At 41.5% G+C, this 19554-nt stretch overlaps 1 protein-coding gene across 1 annotated transcript; it reads right to left on the bottom strand.

The window, feature by feature from the left end:
* Nucleotides 1-2694: 2694 nt before the first annotated feature.
* Nucleotides 2695-19334, bottom strand: LOC120055897 (cullin-1-like). Its single transcript, XM_039003937.1, has 22 exons — nucleotides 19150-19334; nucleotides 16752-17107; nucleotides 16385-16562; nucleotides 14427-14594; nucleotides 14274-14324; nucleotides 14078-14168; nucleotides 13801-13964; nucleotides 13487-13649; nucleotides 8379-8509; nucleotides 8131-8238; nucleotides 7909-8015; nucleotides 7611-7659; nucleotides 7242-7373; nucleotides 6909-7026; nucleotides 6606-6682; nucleotides 6373-6504; nucleotides 6051-6143; nucleotides 5359-5406; nucleotides 5163-5245; nucleotides 4915-5020; nucleotides 4583-4696; nucleotides 2695-4332 (listed from the first exon to the last, which is right to left on the bottom strand). The coding sequence occupies exons 2-22, from the start codon at nucleotides 16889-16891 to the stop codon at nucleotides 4252-4254; spliced, it is 2334 nt and encodes a 777-aa protein (XP_038859865.1). The 5' UTR covers nucleotides 16892-17107; nucleotides 19150-19334; the 3' UTR covers nucleotides 2695-4251.
* Between the last annotated feature and the right edge of the window lie 220 nt (nucleotides 19335-19554).

The raw sequence follows: 19554 nt of genomic DNA, 5'->3' as shown, positions 1-19554 counted from the left end.
TATTAATGTTAAAAAAAATACACTGGGGCTGATACGCTGATCCATTTTTGCTGCAGCTTTCTGCCCCCGATTGCTGAATCCTTAACCCATATTGTTAACCTGACGATTATATCTGGTACTATCCCCAAGATTTAGAAGGCGGCACATGTACTACATCTTCACGAAGGTGGTGACCCTTGTGACCTAAATAATTATAACCCTATTTCTAAACTTTCTTGCCGAGCTAAAATATTAGAATCCTTGATCAATTCTCAGCTAACCGCAGGGGTCGATTCTGGGTCCTGTACTTTTTACTGTTTACATTAACAATATCGACAAAAAAACTGTAATAGAAACTTGTATGCCGATGATACTGTTGTGTATGCTATTGCCCCCATGGTTGACCAGGCTCTATCTGAACTTCAGTCTGCCTTCATTGTATTACAGAAAAACTTTATTGACCTGAAGTTAATATTGAATGCAGGTAAAATTAAGTATATGTTGTTCTCTACATCGCATAAAATAACTTTGATGATTTAAGCATATGTACTTTAGATGGTATCCATGGTGTCCATTGATTGTGTCCCTGCTTACAAATATCTGAGCATCTGGATAGATGAAAAGCTGTCTTTTAAAAAGCATATTGATGAGTTAGTTAAGTAGCTGAGAATAAAAATGGGCTTCTTCTTTAGAAATAGGTCCTGCCTCTCACTAAATAGTAGAAAGCAGATTATTCAGTCTACGTTCCTATTGGTCCTAGACTATGGCGACTTCATCTATAGGAATGCAGCTGCCACTTCATTAAAGCGTAAGATGCAGTTTATCACAGCGCACTGCGCATTATTATGGGCAACAGTTTCAGTACTCATCACTGCATTCTCTAGCAGGAAGTTGGTTGGCCCTCTTTGACGTCACGTAGTTTGATACATTGCTATGTTTTCATTTATATAGCCCTTTTACAAAAACTGCCACTGTACCTAACATCTTTATTAAACTTTAGACATAGGAATTACCACACCCGGTCTCAGGGATGGTTCATTCTGGAAATTCCTTTGGTCTCTACTGAGTTAGGTAAATCAGCTTTTAGTTTTCTTGCACCTTATTTCAGGAACGATCTTCAAAATGTTCTTGAATTTTATGTTTTGGTGCTTCTAGCGCAATTCAAAAGGCTGATTGAGGACCTTATTACTGATTAATGTGTTTGTTTATTCTGCTTTCATTTTGTATTTATATTGATGTGTGTATTTTCTGTTATGTATGTCATTCAGGACTCATCTGTAATAGAGACCTTGGTCTCTGTATGACTCCCTGATAAAATAAATAAATAAAAAGGTAAAAAATATTGGAGAGTCCGCAATGGCATAACACCATCCATAAGGCGCCTCTGGACACATTTCGGATCAAGCATAAATTGGCTGTAATGCTAACACCTGGATCACACCGACAGGGTTATCGCATTTTGGTACACCAGAAGTACATTGATTTCAAATGGAACGCTGCGCTGCGTTTGCAGCATTGGGTTATGCCTCGATCACACCCACAGAGTCATTGCGTTTTGGTACTCCTGAAGTACATTCCTTTCCAATGGAACGCTCTGTTTGCCTGGCAGCATTGCAGCATTGAGTTGCAGAGGCAGTTCCAGTGCGTTCTGTGTGGCGCACATGTTGGATTTATCGAATGTATGCATCTAACTGTATGGATAGAGTGCTTGACAGAAATGGTAGCAGAAGGTGAATGTTAGACTTTTGTTGCACACATATCCAGATGATGCTGCGTACTATTTGCTCAATGACATTGTCGGTGTGATCTAGGCATAAGGTACCAGAGGTAAATAGACTCCAAATTATAATCGGGGTAGAGAAGGTTGTGAGGTGCGTGTGTGTATTTTACACATACTGTATTTTACACATTACACATATAAAAACGTACATATATTTAATTAATACATTTTCCTGATATTTTAAAATGTTTATATATATTTTTTAATATATTCCAATATATAATTTTCCTGTATGGATTTGCATATCCGATTAGATTCTGTTATTTTTCCTGCAGGCTAAACAGCAAAAAAGCACATGGAATCAGATTTCAAGCCACATTTCAAATGTAATTCCTGGCCATGCGACCCGTGTCTGAACGGTCAAATGTGATTTATTTGCCCTCCAGTGTTTTTTAGACTGTTATTTGACACATCTTGTTGCATGCTACCTACTCTGTTGAAATTTAGACAAGAACATGTGGTAGCTAACTAGCTTGTTGATTGTTTACAAACAAGTTAGTGAATGTGCTAGAAAGCTATACAGCTACTGAGCTAGATAGTTGAATACTGTGGCTAGCCAGAAATGAATCTGATTGAAAGTTGGATCATCTTATCCTTTACGGCTTTAAAAGTGTTCTTACACTATGATTTTGAACATTCAAAGCAACGCATTGTTGTCACCTTAGCTTGCTACACTTCTGAGTGATTTCAGAGAGGAAGAGAGGCCCAACTCTGCAGAAAATCTGTCTTCCTCCAGCTTGTGGCATTTTTTGTTGTTGCTTCACCTGCCAAGCAAGGCGTTTTTGTATGGAGGTCAATGCAAGTGTCGAATTTGGTCAACAAAAAAATGTATGGCTTATTTTCTACACAAGGTTTATTTGAACAAATAGAAGTTCGTAATGCCTAAGTTGTTACGAGTGCACTGATATAAGTAGGACACGTGACATCCCGGCAAATTTGAGAAAAAACACTTTATATAGAAGTTGTCTCGAAATGGCTATGCATATTCTTGGCATGTGGCTAATAGCATAGCATCTCTCTCCATTACAGGCAGTTGATGTCAACAACCCTCATCAAATATTCAAAAAGGATTACAATAATGACATGTATCCACCAATCCAAAGAAAGGATAGGTGGGGGCTAGACAACCCGCCGTGCCTAACGACTCCCATTGTTAGGCCAGAGTATCTTGTAAGTATATCCATCATCTTTGGTGATAGTAAGCACCACCACTGTACACACACCCTTATTTACTATAAATAGGCAAGAGAACCCCAAGATCCAATCTCATACATTTTCTGCCTGCATCCTGCCTACGATGTGAACGTTTTCAGTGATTTAGGCTGTGTTTAGACAGGCAGCTCAATTCTGATATTTTTTCTCTCTCTCAAAAATGTGTCTTTTGACGAATCAGAAAAAAAGACCTGATGTGATTGGTCAAAATACCAATTAGTGGTTAAAAAAAAATCTGAATTGGGCTGCTTGTCTAAACACAGCCATTAATGTACATTCTGATTAAAACTGATCATGGGAAAGTAGCAACCTTCGGTTCTAATACCCACACAATACATCTTGTTGACAAGCTTTACAGTTTACAAATGACTGGCAATGAACAGCTAAGTAGGTCATTCATGGATTGTAGCATCAAGAAACCAGCAATGATCTATAATATCCAGGGCTGCATTTACACAGGCTGCACAGATCTGATATTTTCCCCCTCTAATTGGTCTTTTGACCAATCACATTAGCTCTTTTTCACAACCAATTAGTGAACATAGATTAGAATTGGGATGCGTGTGTAAACATCTCAGGCCAAAGTTCACATCAGCTTTGAAGGAATAAAAACCATCAGAGGGAATACAGAAACCTTTAATTTTTATTTACCATACATAAAAAAAAAAAAAGTGAACCACACTATACAAATGTTCTTCTGGTAGCTGGTAACAATGCAGATTACACTTCTAAGGGCCTTTTTCAAACACAGATCGCTTTCTGGAAGTGCAGCTAAAATTGCACTCATCTTTTATTTTTTTAAACATACGTTCTTAATTTGCTACTGCCACATAAAGCAGCAGTGTCTTAATAGCTTCTCATCTATTACGTCTTTTTGCTTCTTAAATGCAGATGGGCAGTAGCATGCAACCCTCGGTGTGAAGGGTTTTGATAGTTTTTTTTGTATGTTATTAACTTTGCAAGATAAAAGTAAAGAGGTAAAGGTCTCTGTCCATATTTACATATCAAAATGTATCTGTCGATCCTGAGCAGTTCAGATGGGATCTTCAAACAAACACTGGGCGAGCAGCTATCCCATAATGTCAGAGTTTAAAAGGAAGTCCAGCTTTCGCAACCACCTTGATGATGATTGACAACTTTTTTCTTCTTTTTCTCCTTCTGTGCTCGCATTCCTGACAACATTGGCCAAATGTCAAAAGGAATGATGTTTATTACTCAAGAGACAACTTTTTAAAAAAGAAAGGAGGGAGGGTGGGTGGGTGGAGAACAATGAAAAGGTTTTAAGCCAAGTAGCTGTAAGTGTCTTTCTCTCCGTCGACACGCTCCAGGTACTCCTTCTCTATCAGGATGTCGATACATTTCTGAAAGACAAAAACCATACATGACCATTACTAACATGGCACATGTTGCATACAGAAAGTGGTTTCCATAAACCTACAGGAAATAACCCTTATTGTAAAAACAGAGTATAGATTTGTTACATTTCTGAAAGACACAAACAAGCACGTTCCTACCATGGCAGATGTTGCATTTACAGTATGTGGTTCCAAGAAATCCTCTGGGGTAAGGTAAATTTCCATCTAACGTGGCCTAATTTACGGCATAATTTACCTTGATGACGGGGACTCTTGGTTTGAACCTGGATGACAGCTGATTCAGCACCTCTGCCAGGAGTTGCTGATGTTTCAGCACTTTGCGCATCTTCATGATTCTCACAATGGCAGCCTACAGCAGGGTAGAGAAAGAGAGAACACAGCAGGTTTAGACCAAAATGATCCTGGGTGAATATTCTAGACCAGAAAGGTTGTTTGTGCACGCTAGACAATAGACAGATTTTTGTGAGTGTGACTGAATGCTTGACAAGGTGAGTAATGTTGACAGTGGCAGCATGTAGTGTGAGTTAGATCAGGGGGAAAAATAGAATAGCGTGATGTACAGTGCACCTGTATTAACAGTTTCCTGTCCTCCTCTATGTTCTTGTGAGTGGTTTCCTGCTCCTGCTTCTGCTCTGTCTTCATTGGCACGTTAATGTTCACCCGAAGTTTTTTGCTGTATAGATTCAAATCAAAATCTATCAGCAACAGTTCATAGAATCTATTACAGTACAGTAACATAGCAATTTAGAATATCTTGTTCCACAATTTGCAGGTTTGTGATCTATATTGATTACATGGTGTGTGTAATCACTCACTTTTTGTATCCCAGGAAGAGTTTTATTAAGGTGTCTGGTTTGAACTCCACTTCATCCACATTTGCATTCTCATCCTCCAGGACCTAGACAACAGAACATTGCTTGGGTCAAAGTTTCAGAGAATAGTTAATTGATGGCTCCCTAGCAACTGGAGTTGTTTGGTAGATTATCTGAAAATAAGAGGCATAAAACCTACCAGCAATTTGGACTTCAACAAGATTTGCAACACCTGCACCAAAATGTCCTGGTGAGAACAAAAACAAAACAGGCAACGTATAAGGCAGATAGTGGGCTGTTGCTTTCAGCTTATACACATAGTATACCAAACATTAGGAACACCTTCCTAATATTGTGTTGCACCCTCACCTCCCCCTCTTTACCCACAGAACAGCCTTAAATTGGTTGGAGCATGGGCTGTACAAGGTATCGAAAGCATTCCACAGGGATGCTGGGCCATGTTGAGTGGCTGGTGGACCATTGTTGATACACAGGGGAAACTGTTGAGCGTGAAAACCCCAGCAGCGTTGCAGTTCTTGACTCAAACCAGTGTGCCTGGCATCTACTACCATACCCCGTTCAAAGGCACTTAAATATTGTCTTGCCCATTCACGCTCTAAATGACCCGCATACACAATCAAGGTCTCAATTGTAAAAATCCTTCTTTAACACGTCTCCTCCCCTTCATCTACAATCAGTGGATTTAACATCAATAAGGGATCATAGCTTTCACTTGGATTCACCTGGTCAGTCTGTCATGGAAAGAGAAGGTGTTCTTAATGTTTTGTATTCCCATCAGAGCATAATGTCTTCCTTTGAAAGACCATCCATCAAAGAGAATAGTCTCTCTGTCTATAGCCAACTAGATACCGTTGAGTTGTCAGTACTCACTATCTTGATCTGTGTGCTGTCAGCGAGCTGCTGCACTGTGTAGACGTCCTCAGCATTGTACTGCAATAGGATGGCCATCTGGAAGGTAGAAGCCTGGGAGGACAAGAGGAGCAACAGGGAATAAGTCAAAACCATTCAATAATAGAGGATACCATGACAACTCCGCTCCATGCATATTGTTGATTCATTAATTTTTTCTTGTTAATAGTCAGCACACACCAGTATGTTTGTTCAACAGTGATGGTTGATGAAAATCCCTAACTTATTAGAGTCTGAGAGGAAATATTCATATTTTATCTGATCAGACAACACCTGTAATCACCTGCAGCGTGTATCTGTTCTTAAAGCAGTTGGTGACCAGCTCTCCTTTGGACAGGTGGTAGAGCCAGGTCAGCTTGCGCCCGCTGTGTCTGCTGGCGTAGAAGGCAGTGAACCTTTGGTAACTCCTCTCCAGCTGAATGAGGGTAGGAGAGAAGAAAAGAGAGAACAGTGAGTAAAACAGTGATCAATGTCAGTAAATTGGGTCACTGTGGAGGGGATCAGTTAGTCTCTCACCTCAGAGGGCAAGGCAAATGTACAGGACTGCTGGAAGGGCCAGGAACCAGAACTGAGGACCTGGATGCTGAAGTCCACTGAGACGCACACACACAGAAAACAGATCAGCAATCTTCTTATAATAGTTATTTGTTTCAATGTGATTGTTTTAAAGTTTGGTTGGGAAAAACCAGGGCCCTATTAAATCAATCCAGGTAACCGGGTTTCCGAGATTAAGAAAATCCTTTCTGTCATCACATAATGAATCCCAGAATGGGGGACAATGTCCCACCGCATATCAGAGTCACAGACAGATATACTCACAGTCCAAAGGCTCAGAGTTGGTGAGGTGCTTTTTAAATTGTTCATTTAGGTCTTTGCTGACTCCGATGTCCTGGAACATGCGTTGGAGTTTGGAGGTGTACTCGAAGCCGCACGCTTGCTGTTGGGAAAGAGGGCAGGACATGCCATTAGGACAGCTGATCCCAGGTAAAACACAGTCCAAAGACTGAGCAACCAGAGAATATCTAACAGATTTGTACAATAAACAAACTGCACAACTCTAGTTACCAATCACAATGTAATGTCAATATCACATTGAAAATGCCAAATTAAAAACATAGTCATGAGGTAAACACATTTTTTGTGGTATAGTACCTTTAGTTTGGAGATCATACTGGCTTCAGCATCATCACTGGCGCTGTTCTGATGGACTAACCGCTTAGCCAGCATCTTGGCGTAGAACTTCTGGAACACATCTTTGTCCTCTATGTACTTAAAGACCACCATCTAGGGAAGAGAACACATAACAGTTAGATAGTTGTGGAGACCACATCTCGTAAACCAACTAAAATGCAACGCCGGGCTGAAGGAGGGGGAGGAGATGGAAGGCAGCCAGTGCAGAAGCTCCACTTTTCATCCTGTCGACTCCAGACAACCAGATAATGTATAAAATGCAGTACCAGTGTGGCAGCTGAGAGGAAAAAAAAAAAAACATATATATTTTTTTAAAGCAGTCCAACTCACCACTTGGTTTAGTGTGTCTTCTAGCTCTGCCTCCTCTGGGTTCTTTGAGCTGTGCAAAAAAAGAAAGAAAATACTTTCATTTAAAATCAGACATCCTGCTCTTGTATGTTAGCAGTGTCTATTAAAACCACAAGAAGAGTAGACGTCGTATTGACTCTAGTCAATGTGAACCATTTCAGAACAAATGTCCATAGCAATACTGGAGTACTGGCTACTGGTCTCAGGCGTACGTAGACTTGAATATCAAACTGTGGTTCTGAGTTATGCATTGAGTGAATGTGCCAGAGCGGAGGCACACCTCTTCTTCAGCAGAGAGTCACAGTATCTAGCCAGCAGCTCTGGGGATTTGCTGGATGACTGCACCATCTTGGTTACAGCATTGTTGTTTATGAAGCGTCCACAGGCCTGTGAAGACAAAAAAATGGGTGTTCAAAGTTAACAAGAACAACAACAGTGTAAGTGTGTGTGACACCGTCTGAAAATGTCTAACACCACAAAATATAGTAAAATATGAACATACCTTGTCCAGAGCAGCAACAAAACCAGCATCGTTGTTGAACGCTGACATTACTAAAGCATTATACTTCTTGTGGACGTCTAAGATGGTCTGGACATACATTTTGGGATCCTGTGGTGAAATAAATGAAAACAAAGTCAAGGAACACCCAAGTGAACTGGAGAGAGGACTGTCTCAGATTATTCTAATAAAGATGTGAACCGGTAAAACACAATGGTACATTTAACTATTAAATCCATTGTAGTTCTTACATTGAGAGCTGCTTCTCCACACTTCTCTATAGCAGCAAGGCCCTGGTTATATATGTGCGTCTCCAGGAGTTTCTTCAGCTCTCCCAATCCATCAGTGATCCGGGACACCAAATTGTACATCCGCCCAAGGTCTACAGACAGAGAATGACAATGCATGTCACATGCTCCAAATACAACACTGAAATTCTTACACACAAGCCCTTAACCAACAACGCAGTTCAAGAAAGAGTTAATGAAATATTGATTATTTATTTATAAAAAATATATATATGTATCAATCAAAAAGTAACATACATTTACATAACAATAACAAGGCTATATATAGGGGGTACCGGTACTGAGTCAATGTGCGGGGGTAATTTGTAAAGTGACTATGCATAGATAATAAAACAGTGAGTAGCAGCAGTGTAAAAACAAAGAGGGGGGGTGGGGATCAATGTAAATAGTTCAGGTGGCCATTTGATTAGTTTAGTTGTTCAGCACTCTTATGACTTTGGTCCTAGACATGGCGCTCCGGTACTGCTTGCCGTGCGTTAGCAGAGATAACAGTCTATAACTTGGGTGACTGAAGTCTTAGACAATTTTTTGGGCCTTCATCTGACATCGCCTAATATATAGGTCCTGGATGTCAGGAAGCTTGGCCACAGTGATGTACTGGGCCGTACGGACTACCCTCTGTAGCACCTTACGGTCAGATGCCGAACAGTTGCCATACCAGGCAGCGATGCAACAGATCAGGATGCTCTCGATGGTGCAGCTGTAGAACTTGAGGATCTGGGGACCCATGCCAAATCTTTTCAGTCTCCTGAGGGGGAATAGGCAAGGTTGTGCCCTCTTCACAGCTGTGTTGGTGTGTTTGGACCATGATAGTTTGTTGGTGATGTGGACACCAAGGATCTTGAAACTCTCGACCCGCTTCACTTCAGTCCCATCAATGAGAATGGGGGCCTGTTCGGCCCTCCTTTTCCTATAGTCCATGATCAGCTCCTTTGCCTTGCTCACATTGAGGGAGAGGTTGTTGTCCTGGCACCACACTGCCAGGTCTCTGACCTCCTCCCTATAGGGTGTCTCATCGTTGTCGGTGATCAGGCCTACCACTTGTTGTGTCGTCAGCAAACTTAATGGTGTTGGAGTCATGCTTGGCCACGCAGTCGTAGGTGAACGGAGTACAGGAGGGGACTAAGCATGCACCCCTGAGGGGCCTCAGTGTTGAGGATCAGCGTGGCAGATGTGTTGTTGCCTACCCTTACCACCTGGGTGCGGCCAGTCAGGAAGTCCAGGATCCAGTTGGAGAGGGAAGTGTTTAGTTCCAGGGTCTTTAACTTAGTGATGAGCTTTGTGGGCACTATGGTGTTAAATGCTGAGCTGTAGTCAATGAACAGAATTCTCACATTGGTGTTCCTTTTGTCCAGGTTGGAAAGGGCAGTGTGGAGTGCGATTGAGATTGCGTCATCTGTGGATCTGTTAGGGCAGTATGCGAATTGAAGTGGGATTAGGGTTTCTGGCATGATGGTGTTGATGTGAGCTATGACCAGCCTTTCAAAGCACTTCATGTTTACCGACGAAAGTGCTACGGGGCGGTAATAATTTTAGGCAGGTTACCTTGGCTTTCTTGGGCAGGGACTATGGTGGTCTGTTTGAAACATGTAGGTATTACAGACTCGGCCAGGGAGAGGTTGAAAATGTCAGTGAAGACACTTGCCAGTTGGTCCGCGCATGCTTTGAGTACACGTCCTGGTAATCCGTCTGGCCCCACAGTTTTGTGAATCTTAACCTGTTTAAAGGTCTTGCTCATATCAGCTACGGAGAGCGTGATCACACAGTTCTCCGGAACAGCTGGTGCTCTCATGCATGCTTCAGTATTGCTTGCCTCAAAGTGAGTATAAAGGGCATTTAGCTCATCTGGTAGGCTTGCGTCACTGGGCAGCTCGTGGCTGGGTTTCCCTTTGTAGTAAGTAATAGTTTTCGAGCCCTGCCACATCCGACGAGTATCAAAGCCGGTGTAGTAGGATTCAATCTTAGTCCCGTATTGACGCTTTGCCAGTTTGATGGTTCGTCTGAAGGCATAGAGGGATTTCTTATAAGCATCCGGCTTAGTGTCCCGCTCCTTGAAAGCGGCAGCTCTAGCCTTAAGCTCGGTGCAGATGTTGCATGTAATCTATGGCTTCTGGTTGGGAAATGTACGTACGGTCACTGTGGGGGGGGACGTCGTCGATGCAGTTATTGATGAAGCCAGTGACTGAGGTGGTATACTACTCAATGATGAATCCCGGAACACATTCCAGTCTGTACTAGCAAAACAGTCCTGTAGCGTAGCATCTGCGCCATCTGACCACTTCTGTATTGAGCGAGTCACTGGTACTTCCTGCTTTAGTTTCTGCTTGTAAGCAGGAATCAGGATGGAACTATGTTCAGATTTGCCAAATGGTTGGCGAGGGAAAGCTTTGTATGTGTCTCTGTGTGTGGAGTAAAGGTGGTCTAGGTTTGTTTTTCCTCTGGTTGCAAATGTGACATGCTGGTAGAAATGAGGTAAAACGGATTTAAGTTTGCCTGCATTAAAGTCCCCGGCCACTAGCGCTGCTTCTGGATGAGCATTTTCTTGTTTGCTTATGGCTTTATACAGCCGTTGAGTGCGGTCTTAGTGCCAGCATCGGTTTGTGGTGTAAATAGACAGCTACAAATTATACTTATGTGAACTCTCTTGGTCTACAGCTTATCATGAGGTATTCTACCTCAGGCGAGCATTACCTCAATACTTTTTAAATATTAGACATCACGCACCAGTAGTTATTGACAAATACACACACACCCGACCCTCGTCATACCAGACGTTGCTGTTCTGCCGAAACACGGAGAAGCCAGCCAGCTCTATATTATCCGCGTCGTCATTCAGCCAAGTCTCGGTGAAACATAAGATATTACAGTTTTTAATGTCACATTGGTAGGATAGTCTTAATCGTAGATCATCCAGTTTGTTTTCCAATGATTGCACATTGGCCAATAATACCGAGGGTAGTTGTGGTTAGGGTTGCAAAGGGTTGGAAACTTTTCGGGAAATTTCTGGAATTTTTTCGGAAATTTTCCATGGGATGTTAAGCCAAGGAATTTGGGACATTTTTCTTAAATTCATCAAAAAAGTTAGCTTATAACAGTGAACCTTTTTTTGTGGAATACACAAGGCAATTCTAAGTCTTGTGGCATATTTTGGTTAAACTATCCCCAATTCGATGGAATTGCAACCCTCTGCATGCACAGTGCATTCTTCCATCACATGTGCAGTGCACTTTTCCATTCACATGTACAGCTGATTCTCAAGATCTTGCACACTAATGAGATGCTATGGAGCCCACACTACTACACTGTTTGAGCCAAGGACCACATGCTTTCTGGTAAGTTTTGAAACACAATACTGGGTGGGGTGAATTTATTTTATATGACATACATGATTTTTTGTTAACTAGTAAATAGTAGCCTACAGCAAAGTGTGTTTAAATCATTTCTAACTTGTTAACAATTTCTGCTAGTTAGTTCTTGCTACCATGTGGGTTTTAGCTTGCTTGAGCCTGCCAACTGAGGAGTGTTAATTCACCTGTTTCCATACGCGTTTCATTTTAAAACATTTATCTTACAAAGGAGTTGTTTAATCTAACTAACTATTTATCTAACATGGAATTGTATTTGGGTTTTTTTAACACATTTTTTTCTAATCTTTACAGGAAAATGCATTGGGCACTATCTGATGTGTGGAGTCATGTCACTGCAGCTAATGTAGAAGGAAAAGCTGTGTACATTTGCAAAGAGTGTGCCAAATCATATGTGAAGAATGCAACAAAGATGCAGAATCATCTGGCCAAGTGCATAAAGTTCCCTCAGCGCTCACAACAAGAAACCTCTGACAAAAGTCCCTGTATTTCTATTCCAGGTGAAAATGATGAATCAGACACGTTATCGATAGCAACAGCTCATGGTCCTCCTGGAATCAGAAGGTTTTTTTACTCAATGGAGGAACGTAGTCAGAGAAATGGTGATGAATGTCTTGCTCGAGCTGTGTATGCAACTGGTTCACCTCTGATCCTCACAGGCAATGTATATTGGAAGAGAATTCTGAATGTTCCTCGCCCAGCATACCCCTCCAACCAGACATGCTTTATATACTCATTTGCTCGATTCAGAGTTCAAGTGAAGTTCAAGCAAATCATAAAAGCAGACTATTGCAATCATCTCTGATGGGTGGACGAATGTTCGTTGGCAAGGAATAATTAACTACATCATCTCTACTACCTCAACCAGTATTCTACAAGAGCACAGACACAAGGGACAACAGACACACTGGTCTCTACATTGCTGAGGAGCTGAAGGCAGAAGTGCTTTTCAGCAGCAGGGACAGAGACTGATAAGGATAGAGGGGACAATAAATGGAGCCAAATACAGGCAAATCCTTGATGAGAACCTGCTTCAGAGGCATTTCACTGTACTTGTGCATGTGACATTAAAACTTGAAACCGACCTTAGACTGGGGCGAAAATGTACGTTCCAACAGGACAATGACCCAAAGCATATAGCCAAAGCAATGCTTGAATGGCTTCAGAACAAGAATGTGAAAGTCCTTGAGCCAAAGCCCAGACTTAATTCCCATTGAAAATCGTCAGAAAGACTTGCTGTTCACTGCCGCTTCCCATCTAACATAAAAGAGCTTGAGAAAATCTGCAAGGAAGAATGGGAGAAAATCCCCAAATGCAGATGTGCAAAGCTAATACAGACATACCAAAGACTACTCAAAGCTGTAATCACTACCAAAGGTGCTTCTACAAAGTATTGACTCAGTGGTGTAAATACGTATGTAAATGAGATCTGTATTTAATTTTCAATAAATTCTAAAAACATGTTTTTACTTTGTTATTACGGGGTATTGTGTGTAGATGGGTAAAACAAATAGATTTGATCAATTTTGAATTCATGATGTAAGAAGAAAATGTGGAATAAATAAGTGGGTATGAATAATTTCTCTAGGCAATGTATAAATGTACAAAAAGTACATAAAGCACAAATCTGGCAATAGCAAAAAGGCATGTCTGGCTGGCAATTGCCATTTGGAATCTCCTCCATACCTTCATTTTTGTCAGCGTCCAGAAGGTTCTGGAACTCTGTGTGGAAGATCTCCAGGTGCTTCTCAATGAGCACCTGCTCACACTTGCGGGCCAGCTCGTCCTGCGTGCTCTCATGGAGGTACACCTGCACCCTCCGCTGCTCCTCCAACAGACGCGCCTCAGCCTGAGAGAGAGACAGAAGGAGAAAGAGAGCCGAGGGAGAGACCGAAAGAGATGGAGAAAGAGGAAAGAGAGGGGGATTCTGTAATTTTTTACACTAAACAAAAGGCTACTGATACATCTATTTAGCTCAATACACTGGTTTCATAACCCACTTTTTTCATGTATTCAGTAACTGGATTTTGTTGCAGGAACTCTGTGCTCTCTCGTGTGTAAAAGCGCTCGGTGTCCGCCAAGAACTGAGTCTCGAAGTACTCTTTGTAGACTGACAACGTGGGGCCTTTGGCAAAGGCATCATCCTCATTGAGACCCAACTCAACTGAAAGACACACAACCTCCACTATCAACCAACATAATTTCAGAGCCATGACATCACATCTCACAACAGTTCCATATTGGTTGAACACACCATTACAATATGCCAGGACCTACCATAGGACTGGACGACTCCACTGATAAGCCTAGTGTTGATGGTCTCTCCGTTACGTTCCTTCTCAATGAGCTTCAATACAGCATTTGTGACCTTAGTTGGGGGGGACACATTTAGGATCATGCCTTCAACAAAATGTATCATAATCAACTAAGACTGGGAATAACTTTTCCACAGCTAATCTGAGCAGATACTCACTTGTTTATTCAAAGGTCTGAAAAGGCATTCTCTCCATGTCACCAACGCGAGCTGAAAGGAGAGGAAAGGATGAAGTAATGCATACAATTGAGAAAACCTAAATCTCATATTCTTAAATGGTTAACAAAAAAAACTAAAAAAGGGTCGTCTTACGGAGTAGATTTCATATATCCCTTTGCGCCCCTCGTCACACTCGCGGCGGACCCAGTGCCGGTTGAGGTAGGCACAGATACCATTCAGCACTTTGCTGGAGAATCTGTAGTCTTCCCACTGCTGTGTGTAGAACTTCAATACACTCTCATCCATCAGGTCTTCTCCATCCTGCAGATGATGGGGACAGAGGGAGGAGAAGAGTGATATTTACAGTGGCAAGAAAAAGTATGTGAACCCTTTGGAATCATCTGATTTCTGCATACATTTTACATAAAAATTCACCTGATCTTCATCTAAGTCCCAACAATAGACAAGCACAGTGTGCTTAAAGTAATAACACACAAATTATTGTATTTTTCTTGTCTTTATTGAATACATAAGATAAACATTCACAGTGTAGTTTGGAAAAAGTATGTGAACCCCTAGGCTAATGACATCTCCAAAAGCTAATTGGAGTGAGGAGTCCACTAAACTGGAGTCGAATCAATGAGACAAAATTTGAGATTTTGGTTAGAGCTGCCCTGCCTCATAAAAACACTCAGAAAATTTGAGTTTGCTATTCACAAGAAGCATTGCCTGATGTGACCCATGCTTCAAACAAAAGAGATATCAGAAGACCTAAGATGAAGAATTGTTGCCTTGCATAAAGCTGGAAAGGGTTACAAAAGTATCTCTAAAAGTCAGTCCAAGGTAAGACAAATTGTCTAGAAATAGAGACATTTCAGCACTGTTGCTACTCTCCCTAGGAGTGGCCGCCCTGCAAAGATGACCGCAAGAGCACAGCGCAGAACGCTCAATGAAGTTAAGAAGAATCCTAGAGTGTCAGCTAAAGACTTACAGAAATCTCTGGAGGATGCTAACAGCTCTGTTGACAAGTCTACAATGCGTAAAACACTAAACAAGAATGGTGTTCATTAGACACCATGGAAGAAGCCACTGCTGTCCAAAAGAAACATTGCTGTACGTCTGAAGTTTGCAAAAGAGCACCTGGATGTTCCACAGCGCTACTGGCAAAATATTCTGTAGACAGATGAAACGAAAGTTATGTTGTTTGGAAGGAACACACAACACTATGTGTGGAGAAAGAAAGGCACAGCACACCAACATCAAAACCTCATCCCAACTATAAAGTATGGTGGAGGGAGCATCATGGTTTGGGGCTGCTTTGCTGCCTCAGGGCCTGGACAGCTTGCTATCATCAACATAAAAATGTATTCCCAAGTTTATCAAGACATTTTGCAGTAGAATGTTAGGCTATCTGTCCACCAATTGAAGGTCAACAGAAGATAGGTGATGCAACTGGACAACAACCCAAAAGAAAGAAGTAAATCAACAACAGAATGGCTTGAACAGAAGAAAATACACCTTCTGGAGTGGCCCAGTCAGTCCTGACCTCAACCCGATTGAGATGCTGTGGCATGACCTCAAGAGAGTGGTTCACACCAGACATCCCAAGAATAGTGGAACTGAAACAGTTTTGTAAAGAGGAATGGTCCAAAATTCCTCCTGACCGTTGTGCAGGTCTGATATGTAACTACAGAAAACATTTGGTTGAGGTTATTGCTGCCAAAGAAGGGTCAACCTATTATTAAATCCAAGGGTTCACATACTTTTTCCAACCTGCACTGTGAATGTTTACACAGTGTGTTCAATAAAGACATGAACAATTATAATTGTTTGTGTGTTATTAGTTTAAGCAGACTGTGTTTGTCTATTGTTGTGACTTAGATGAAGATCAGATAACATTTTATGACCAATTTATGCAGAAATCCAGGTAATTCAAAAGGGTTCATATACCACTGTAGTTAGAGATAAGCATGCAAACGTGGTAGGACATTTGATATACTTCCTTTTAACCTTTACTGGAAGGGCCAATGGAGAATTAACTAGCAGGCCAATTCATTTAATTGATTCATTGACCTCAGTCCATTTAAAAAAGGCACAGAACAGAGCATTACCTTGAGGAGGTTGGTCAGGTAGTTCTTGAGGAACTCCTTGAGTCTCTTGTAGAGCTCCAGGCCCACAAACTGGGCCCCTCCTGGGGTTGGGGCCTTTTTGGAGGGCTTGGATGGAGGGGGCCCTGCCCCACGGGCCTGATTGGACTGATGCACACTGGTACAGTAGTTATAAACATGTCTGGGTGGTGGGTAAAGGCAACAACATAAATGTAGAAACTTAAAATACTGACAATGGATTATCCCAAATATGCTTTAAACTGAGGCAAACCTGTGCTGGTGTCAGCCATAAAAACTGCCCTTAATAAAGAGACACACTTGGAAGCACACAGTCAGAGAAGCCTGGGAGTGTATTTATGTGGAAGGATACGTGTACAGTTCCATATATCGTGATTTGGCCATGCTCTGTCTGGTGTACACCTGCTGTATTCCTGCTCGCAGGTCATCCCAGATCTGGTCCAGGCCAATCTGCTTGAGCCCATGAGGGTTCTGGCTTCTGTTGGATGACATTGTCTCTTTGCTTGTTGTTGCACTCCTCTCAGTTGCTCCGTGCCACGTCTTCTTTTATTGCTTGTAATGAAACCGTCAAGAGCTACTCCTCCATAAGGTGATGAAGAGAGGCCACAATGTAACACAGAGACAAGGTGGGGTCTTCTCTTCGGAGTGGCAGATGATCGTGGAAGACCCCCTTCAAGTAGCAATCAGGAGAGCATCCTGCCAAGAAACCTGCAAACAAACACATTGTAAGAAAGGAGAACACATTGTATAAGTCACATAGTGCAGGCCCTGAAGTGTAAGCAAAAATCTTGCATTGTAGAATGTTGGGATTGCAATAACTGATGTTGACATTCAATTGAAAAAAATCATGACCTGGACAAAAACATGTATTAGGATCTAGCTCATGAGTATTTGCACTTGAAACTGCTTCCATTGTAGACTACAGTAGACAGCAAAATGATTGGAATAGTTCCCCTGCCATATAAAGCTAGTATCTGCTATCCAGGTGCTAATGTATGACATATTGTTAGAGATTAGTCTAGTGAGTGTTATATTGACTCCAGCCTCCCCTTGATCAAGACCCAACAGCTGGGCCTGAGATCTGACCTTCACTGGTCCTGAATACTGTAACTACATTACAGTGTCAGTGAGTGTGTCTGCCCACCCCAGTGCAGCCTGGCTGGGGGAATACGGCTGACTGGATTTGGCTTTCCTTCAGCTTGAAACCTAAACCCTACTGCCCTCGGCTCCTGTTGTTAAACCTGTGCAGGGTAGGCAGGGCTGATTTCCGGCATGGAGCAGGAGATCATTCAAGTGATATTGAATAATACATTGAAGGTAGAGAAATCACAAAGAAAAAAATAAATAATTTAAGAGTAGACAAGAGTGCAGAACTATGATTTCAAGATGAGGCCTAACCTGACCTTGTTTCATTACATGTGTATATGTAAATATGTTAACTTAGATTCTACTAAGTCTTAGAATACAACCATAGACATAAAATACACAAGGGGTGCACAACCCTGGTCCTGGAGCAGGCACTTCATGTTATTGATTTAATTGATCTGGAAGACCAGGTGTTTTGAATTTAGGCAATCACTGAACTGATCATTTAGTTAAGTAGTTAAGTCTAGTGCCTAGTAGGGGAAAAAATCCTGCAGTACCTGCAACACTCCAGGAACAGGGTTGCCTAACCCTGATATAGGCTAATCAAAGTGCATATAATGATATCCTTGGATACTAAAGTTAAACATATCTTATGAGAATACTGCAAGTATTGTGCATGAATGACAAACATGAGATGGTAAGATAAGTTTTGGGGCTAATTGTTAAATAACCAACTGTTCAAGATAATTACCATTTCAGTCCAGGCCCAAGTATTCATCAATTTATCACAGGGACAGTGTTGTCTCTAACCAAGGCAAAAGATGCAGATTAAGCAGCAAACACACTGAAAAGAGGTAGCCTAACAACAGTGGGCAGCAAAGAGGAAGCTACAACGATAGGGACAGTATATTTTGCCAAAATGATTGCCACTGAGCTGGTGGCAAACAATCTTTGAGGGACTGTAATGCCTGGCTTGCAATCCAAAATATACCTATTCTCTGTATGTTGTTAGCTAGCTTTTTGTTATTTGCAAAACTTAATATTGATAGCTAACTAGTCCAAGGCAATATCTTGTACAGTAAATATGAACTTTATCTGGCAATAATGCTAGCTACTACACCTGTAGTCTCCATGCACAAGCTTGCCAAGGAAGCTTCTGAACTTAACATTAGCTATCTAGCTTTGTCATGCCATGGCTAAACGTGAAATATTAACCTGGTTAGTGGTGCAGTGTAAGCAAACATAGCAGTTAGCAATGTTTTTGACTAGCTGACGTTAGCATTACATTTTCTTGGTGTACTGTTAGCTAGCTAGTAACTTAAACAAAATAGTCGATAATACAAACTGCAAATTTGGATTGACAAACGTTATAACCAACTTAGCTAACATGGTATTAGCCAGTGAACTCAGGCTAACGTTAGCTAACGAACGTTACCGTGAGAAATGAGGCCTGTTCAGGCGCAACGCTAGAGCTAACTTAAGCTACCTGACCACAGAAGCCAATTGACGTTACGGATAAACAGCCATGCAGTGTTCTCTGTATAAATACAACACACAATAGTCGTGTGTGTGTTCCGTTTTTGTATAACCAGCTAGCTAGAATAATATCCAAGTTCACTGGTGATTTGTCGTTATGCTTAGCTAGCCAGCTGACTTTAGCTTACCATCGTGTAGTAGTAGTGCTCGTTCTTGGCTCAAAATGAAACAAAACAGTACCAATTAGAAACAAATATTACGTTTTTAATCTGAGTAAAGTATTGGAATACTCCTTTTCAAAGACACATCCCCGTTTCCCTCTAAATTATGTACTTTTCACTGCCACAACAATAGCTGCGGCAGTGCATAGAAATAACACTTTACAAATGTGTTTGCAGAAACATGTCCCATGGTATTTGAGTGGAATTTAAGGTTCCGGACACGCACGGCTGATTATAATGGACATACTGTATGTTGTGCATGGAACAGCATGATTTGTGAGAAGGTCAAGGTTCTAATGAAAACTGATTGATAATCATGTATGCCACTACAACAGAATACAATTTGTCGTTATATTCTGAAACATCCTATAA

This window comes from Salvelinus namaycush, chromosome 11 (assembly GCF_016432855.1).
Source record: "Salvelinus namaycush isolate Seneca chromosome 11, SaNama_1.0, whole genome shotgun sequence".
In the NCBI taxonomy this organism is placed as follows: Eukaryota; Metazoa; Chordata; class Actinopteri; order Salmoniformes; family Salmonidae; genus Salvelinus; species Salvelinus namaycush.
This window is presented reverse-complemented; position numbering and strand designations above follow the sequence as displayed.